Below are 7,783 nucleotides of genomic sequence, written 5' to 3' on the forward strand. Positions count from 1 at the left end.
TAGGACACATATACACGACACACACACATCTTTTGTCCGGTGGTGATCCACCATTGTGTGATAAATGTGGTGAGGCATTAACAGTTCTTCACGTTTTAATTCAATGTAAACATTTAGACACTCTAAGAAGACAGCACTTCCCACTATCCTACCGACAGCATATACCTTTACACGCTGCAATGTTCGTCGGTAGGGAACCGCTTTTTAGTCACAAATCATTATTAGCCTTTTTAAAGGAAATTCATAATTTTCATATCATATACCCGGACATACCGTAGCACGACCTCTCTAGAGAGGTTTTTGCTGCGGTGGCTACACAGGAAAGCACTTGCCTCACGGCCCTTGCACGCAAGGGTACTAACGTGTGAGGTTACTTGTGCTAATGCCATACATGTCCACCATCGTTTTTCATTATCACCAACTTTTGTCACCTATTCACACCATGCACACCTTTCACGGCATAGTCATGATTTTATTACTTGTATGTTTTTACCCGCTTTACTGCGAGGAATTTTATGGCCCTTATACAGCCGCTAATCACAACCATTGTCCACATTCCTGTCTCATGAACTGGCGCTCTTTGGCCATCAAATGGCCCTTGCGCCAAAAAACACCATATATCATCATCACGTATTGTAATACCAAATTTAGTATATGTGATGCTAGCGAAATGGCCGTAAGCGCATCATGAGCCTGGCATGTAGTCATGTCGTTACATGACATAAATCATCATCATCATCAGCCCGACTACGTCCACTGCAGGACAAAGGTCCATGTTCTGCTAGTAAACTGGTTCTGTGCTTGCTGCTGCCAATTTATACCCGCAAACTTCTTAATCTCATCTGCCTACCTAACCTTCTGTCTCCCCCTAACCCGCTTGCCTTCTCTGGGAATCCAGTTGGTTATCCTTAATGACCAGCGGTTATCCTGTCTACGCGCTACATGCCCGGCCCATGTCCATTTCTTCTTCTTGATTTCAGCTATGATATCCTTAACCCCCGTTTGTTCCCTAATTCACTCTGCTCTCTTCTTGTCTCTTAAGGTTACATCTACCATTTTCGTTTCCATTGCTAGCTGCGTTGTCCTCAATTTAAGCTTAACCCTCTTTGTAAGTCTCCAGGTTTCTGCTCCGTGGCTAAGTACAGGCAAGATACAGCTGTTATATACCTTCCTCTTGAGGGATAGTGGCAATCTACCTGTCATAATTCGAGAGTGTTTGCCAAATGTGCTCAACCCAATTCTTATTCTTCTAGTTACTTCAGTCTCGTGGTTAGGCTCCGCGGTTATTACCTGCCCTAAGTAGACATAGTCTTTTACAACTTGAAGTTCACTATTACCTATCTCGAAGCGCTGCTCTTTTCCGAGGTTGTGGTACATTACTTTCGTTTTCTGCAGATTAATTTTAAGACCCACCTTTCTGCTCTCCTTGTCTAATTCTTTAATCATGAGTTGGAATTAGTCCCCTGAGTTACTCAGCAATGCAATGTCATCGGCAAAGCGCAGGTTACTAAAGTACTTTCCATTAACTCTTATCCCTAACTGTTCCCATTCTAGGCTTCTAAAAACCTCCTGTAAGCATGCAGTGAATAGCATTGGAGAGATTGTGTCCCCCTGCCTTACACCCTTCTTGATTGGTATTCTGTTGCTTTCTTTATGAAGCACTATGGTAGCAGTTGATCCCCTGTAGATTTCTTCCAGGATATTTATATATGCTTCATCGACACCGTGATTTTGCAGTGTCTGCATGACGGCTGATATTTTTACTGAATCAAACGCCTTCTCGTAATCTATGAAGGCTATGTATAGTGGTTGGTTATATTCTGACCATTTCTCTATTACCTGATTGATAGTATGAATGTGGTCGATTGGTGAGTAGCCTGTTCGAAATCCTGTTTGTTCCTTTGGTTGATTGAATTCTAATGTTTTCTTTACTCTGTTAGCAATTACCTTTGTAAATAGCTTGTATACTACAGAGAGCAAGCTGATCGGCCTGTAATTCTTCAAGTCCTTGTCATCGCCTTTATTATGTATTAAGATGATGTTAGCGTTCTTCCAAAACTCTGGCACTCTTCCTCTCAGGAGACATCTCGTAAACAGGGTGGCTAGTTTTTCTAACACAATCTGTCCTCCATCTTTCAGCAGATCTGATGTTACCTGATCCACACCAGCAGCTTTTCCTCTTTGCATGCTTTCCAAAGCTTTTCTAACTTCTATCATTACTGGTGGGGTGTTATCTGGGTTACTGCTAGTTCTTATAGTATTAAAGTCGTGGGTGTCCCGGCTACTGAACAGGTCTCTGTAGAACTCCTCCGCTAATTTAACTATCCTATCCATATTGGTAGTTAATTTGCCTTCTTTGTCCCTTAGTGCATACATCCGCCTTTTGCCTATCCCAAGTTTCCTCTTCACTGCTTTGACGCTTCCTCCGTTTTTCAGAGCGTGCTCAATTCTCTCCATGTTATACCTTCTTACATCGCATACTTTACGTCTATTAATCAACTTCGAAAGCTCTGCCAGTTCTATTTTGTCTGTTGTATTTGAGAATTTCATCATTTGATGCTTCTTAATGAGATTCTTCGTTTCCTGGGAAAGCTTGCCAGTGTCCTGTCTAACTACCCTGCCTCCAACTTCCACTGCACACTCTGTAATGATACTCGTAAGATTATCATTCATTGTAACTACGCTAAGGTTGGTTTCCTTACTAGGAGCCGAGTGGCTGTTCTAAAGCGAGACTCTGAATTCCTGTACTTTCCCTCTCGGTGCTAGCTCATTGATTTGTTCATGCGTAACATTTTCTGCCGTTCCTTTCTCAAGTCTAGGTGAATTCGAGACCGTAGCATTTTATGGTCACTGCATCGTACCTTGCCAACCACTTCCACATCCTGCATGATGCCCGGGTGTGCACTCATTATAAAGTCTATTTCGTTCTTATTTTCGCCATTAGGGCTCCTCCATGACCACTTTCGGTTTCCTCTTTTTCGGTAGAAGGTATTCAAAATCCGTAAATTATTGCGTTCTGTGAATTCTACTAGTAGCTCTCCTCTGGCGTTTCTAGTACCGATACCATAATCTTCTACTGCCTGGTCTCCAGCCTGCTTCTTCCTTACCTTTGCATTAAAGTCTCCCATCAGTATAGTATACTGTGTTTTTACCTTACGCATTGCCGATTCCACGTCTTCATAGAAGCTTTCAACTGAAGCGTCATCATGACTGGATGTAGGCGCGTAAGCCTGTACCACCTTCATCTTGTATCTTTTATTCAGTTTAATTACGATACCTACCACCCTTTCATTAGTGCTATAGTATTCCTCTATGTTGCCAGCTATGTTTCTGTGAATTAGGAACCCCTCTCCCAGTTCTCTTCTGTCAGCCAAGCCCCTATAGCAAAGGACGTGCCCATTGCGTAGCACAGTATAGGCTCATCTGTCCTCCTAACCTCACTAAGCCCTATTATGTCCCATTTAATGCCCTCTAGCTCCTCGAATAGTACAGCTAGACTTCCCTCACTAGATAAGGTTGTAGCGTTAAGCGTTGCCAAGTTCAGGTTCCAATGGCGGCCTGTCCGGATCCAGAGATTCTTAGCACCCTCTGCCGCGTTGCAGATCTGACCGCTGCCGTGGTCAGTAGCTTCACAGCTGCTGGGGACTGAGGCCGTGGTTTATTTCACGTGTGCATGTCGGAGGTAGTAGCCTGATACTGCACCAGGGTGGCCAATGCTTCTCTGGTGAGGGGGTGCGTTCCCGGTGGTGTTTTGCCGGTGAGGCCGCACCCCAGGCCTCTTAATGCAGTTCCATCACCACGCGGATTTTTTTTATTCGGCTGGGAACTGCGCGGCACCGGGATTTGAACCACGGACCATTTGCATGCGAGGCGGATGCTCTAACCACTACGCCATCGCCATCATATACATGTCATGATTTTCATGGTAGGGTCTGTCGCTTGTATTCGCCATGCAATCATGTCATACCATACCAGTTTTGCAACATGCCATGTCAACAAAACCACCGCAAGAGCTGCAGGACCATGAAATGTAAATCATGACATCGATAACGTACATGTCATGATTTTCATGTTATGACTAGTCAATTATGTCCTTCATACAGTCATGTTATGCCATACCAAGTTTGGTATCGATACTATTATTGAAAAGGCCAAGAGAGCTAAAAAGTCATAGGCGGCTAAATAGATGGGTGGGTGGGTGGATGGGTGCGTGGCTGGGTGGGTGGCACACAGAGACGATGCACACAGAAGTATAAGAAGTATCACGCTATAAGAAGTATCGCGCTATAAGATGTATCACGCTGGCTCTGATAGTGTAAAAAAAAACGTAATTCATACAACGAACGTTTCAGCACACATTAGACGAACGTTTTGGTCGTTGGACCGGCCATCCCTAGACGAAGGCCGGTCCCACGGCCGAAACGTTCGTCTAATGTGTGCTGAAACGTTCTTTGTGTGGATTACGCTTCTTTTTATATATATTTATATATACACACACACATATATCGTTACTGGTATTGAAAGAGCGAGAGAGAAAAAAAGGTAGGGCGCTCTCGAGCGATGGTGATTTGGCAGTGACGGTTGAGCGCTGGCATTTTCAGTCTAAATAAACCCACCACATCCGTAACAGCTTTGGTGGAGGTGCTGGGTCCTGCACCCCGCAGCAGAAGTTCTTCGAAGGAGCAGACAGTTAGCTGTCCTACTCCCGGACAACATCAGCATGAATTACGACACAGCAATCCCGTTGACGTACTACGCTGCTGCATCCACCAGTGCCACCAACATGGCTCAAGGTGGCCGTAGACCTTGACGACCAGACTACTGAGCACTTGAACCACGGATATTCTCAGGTAAAACTGACGAAGACTTGGATGCTTGGCAAAAACTCTACGACAGAGTGAGCTGCTACTACGGATAGGGCGCGCCGGCGAAGCTTGTGAACGTAGCATTCTTCCTTGCTGGGACTGCTTTGCTTTTGTTTGAGAACCATGAACATGTCCTCACCACTTGGAATATATTTGTTGAGGAACTGAAGGCCTGCTTTGGGGACACGAGTTCTATGAAAAATAAAGCTGAGCAAACGCTGTAACGTAGGGCTCAGTCACCCGGTGAAACGTGCACAACCTACATTGCAGAGATATGGAAGCTTTGCGGGATGGTCAAGGCAAATATGTCTGTCGAAAACAGTCGGTCATTTGTTAAAAGGCATCCCCGAGGACATGTACAATTTTCTCATAACGAAAGAACACTCCTATTTTCATAACGAAAGAACACTCCTATTTTCAGGCAGCAGTGTCGCGCTTTTGAGGCGTTGAAGAGCCGGAGAATTTTACCCAAGTTCAGGCACTTGGACAATGTTCTTACTGTTGCAAGTATGGACGTTGCTGCCTTCGAAGACATTCTCTTCCTCGTACGTCGTGTAGTTCGCGAAGAGCTCGTACGGCTTCGAACAGGTGACGCTCATTACCAATGCTCGTTCGCCACGTGCCCCGAGCCACCTCCCTACTAGATGCGAGAGCGCCACGTCGAAAACCAACCGCACTCAGAAACTGCAGATTTCGCCCTGCGGCTTCCATTTTCCCCGACGGGTCACGGCCACCACCGGATGTCATCGCCTCGACGTGCCGTTGCAGACCTTCGACCGTCGTCAACCAGGCCTCTACCAGAAGACTACTATGCGTCATCACGAAATGTTCTTACAGAACATGTTGAAATATATATGAAGCATCGTTTATCGTGGGCAGTTCAGAAAGCCATAATTATAATGTATTTGCCTTATGCTACTAAATATAGTGCAGTATTAAGTTTCTGCGGCAGCACAACAGCAAATCCCAATATTATACTGTTAGCAAAGCTCTTTAAGAATGGCCGCCACATGTTTTCGTATGCTAGCGGGAGCTTGTTGCGCCGCCAGCGCCACCAAATTGGAAGCTGTCCTTGCGCCGTGTGACGGGTAGTCTGACTCGGGTAGTTTGACTCTTAGGACTTGCCTGGTTGTAGAAACGTTGACTGTAGCATAATCACGAGGGGCACGCACTTCCATCACGTTCCCCAGCCTAGTGCACTTTTTTAACAATACACGCGCATTGGTTTGCGCAAAGGTCTGTCAAAAATCACTACGTTGCCAAAACAGGAGTTCTAAATGATTCTGAAAGTTAAGTGGCTGGACTAACTACTAGAAAGCGCTGGATGCATGAGAAACAAATTTTACTTGCCAAAATCGATGACCCAAAAGTGTCGATCACTAGTGATAGATTTGAATAGGCCTGGTAACGAAACAGTTGAGTAACATTCATGCAAACCTAGCTAGGCCACACTTTTTGTGTGTTAAAATTTTAAAAAGCATTCTTTATATTACCTCAGAATACAGAAGACTTCTGATTGTTAAATACAGTCGAACCCCTTTATAGGAGACACTGATACAAGAGACAAATGGGTATAAGAGACACCAGTGTGCCTACAGTTGAAACCTGCCTTCGACGTCAATGGGCACGTTTTTCTCTTGTCGTCTGCAAGGGTTTTGAATTTTTAAGGTGAATAACTTCTGTCACCTTGCTCCAACTTCTGTATTTCTTGTTGTGTTCATCTCTGTATTCAGCACAACACACAGCCCAGTGCTTCAGAATGCAGGCAGAACAAGGAACATTGCAGGGCCCCTTTAAATCCAGAGTGATGTTGATAATAGGGGTGTTCAAGTTATTTACTGATGACTCTTTGTACTATATCTAGATGTTCAGCAGTACTCTTATCTCTTTGGCTTTTCTCTCGCAGGATCGACAGTCCGAACAGCCGCTTTCAGACTCTCTGCTTTCGTTCATGAAACACGAGCGAAGCATTCTGCAGGCTTCCTTGGACGAGGGTGCCGTCCTTTCCAATAGCTGAGCAAGACAACTGTCGAGTCTGACGGCAGTCTCTGTGCCTTCACTTTTGACAAGCGACACTGTTTTTGACAACTGTTTTAAATAGTGCGAATCATTTTACTTTGATCAGCCAACAAAAGACAGCAGGAGAGGGCCTGCACCAACTCTGGCAATGTGAAAACCTATTAACCTGCTCTTTCAGTTGGCAGAAGTTGTCAGTTTTAGTGCTCCGCTTTTTTTTTCCTTTTTACAAGAGCTGCTGCATGCATGTAGGCTCGTACTTATGACTGTGCAGTAAATTATTGCACCAAAATTTTTTATTGTGGACAAATGGGCTGGCACACTGTATATACTACTCCTTGTCAACTCTGTTTGTATTGTATAGAGTTTCACGCTGTATAGATCTAGTTTTGTCATCCTGGTACTCCGGGAGGCTGCAAACATGACCAGCTTGATGGGTTTTTAAAATTTTGGTACATTAACGAGGTTGTCAGACCTCTTATCAATCCTTCAGATGTTGCATGTAAAAACAACCTGTATATAGTCAAATGTGTGCATAATTTCGAGGCTTTCAACATTTCATATCTACGAAAACATTATTTATATGTCTTGTAACAATAAATATTAAATTTACAATATTTATTGTCCGGTCCTGCTGTTTTAGATAAATATAAGAAATTGTAAGCTAGGAATACAGTGCCTATTCATTTTCAGCTTCTTTGTTCATTTTAAGAACGAGAAATTTTACTTCAGACGCTGCTTGACAGAAATGGTAGGGCCTTCAGCAAAGCCTTTACATTGTAACTGGAACACTGCAAAATGGTGTTTAATGATGCATATATGTGTTCTCTTAGCCATTTGTCAACATACCTAGCAAGAACAAGTGTACATAATTTTGTATGAAGTGTCTCAAAGGGCTAAGC

At 44.0% G+C, this 7,783-nt stretch overlaps 1 protein-coding gene across 4 annotated transcripts in view; it reads left to right on the forward strand.

Annotated features, from left to right (window-relative positions):
• Positions 1 to 7,498, forward strand: part of LOC142784679 (uncharacterized) — a 264,403-nt gene extending 256,905 nt beyond the window's left edge. For all 4 annotated transcript variants that reach the window (XM_075883153.1, XM_075883151.1, XM_075883154.1 and 1 more), the window contains one exon: positions 6,772 to 7,498. In XM_075883153.1, the coding sequence (XP_075739268.1) occupies positions 6,772 to 6,882 (111 nt within the window). In that variant the 3' untranslated portion in view covers positions 6,883 to 7,498. The remainder of the gene's footprint in view (positions 1 to 6,771) is intronic.
• Positions 7,499 to 7,783: the final 285 nt, after the last annotated feature.

Source organism: Rhipicephalus microplus, unplaced genomic scaffold (assembly GCF_043290135.1).
Source record: "Rhipicephalus microplus isolate Deutch F79 unplaced genomic scaffold, USDA_Rmic scaffold_15, whole genome shotgun sequence".
NCBI lineage: Eukaryota > Metazoa > Arthropoda > Arachnida > Ixodida > Ixodidae > Rhipicephalus > Rhipicephalus microplus.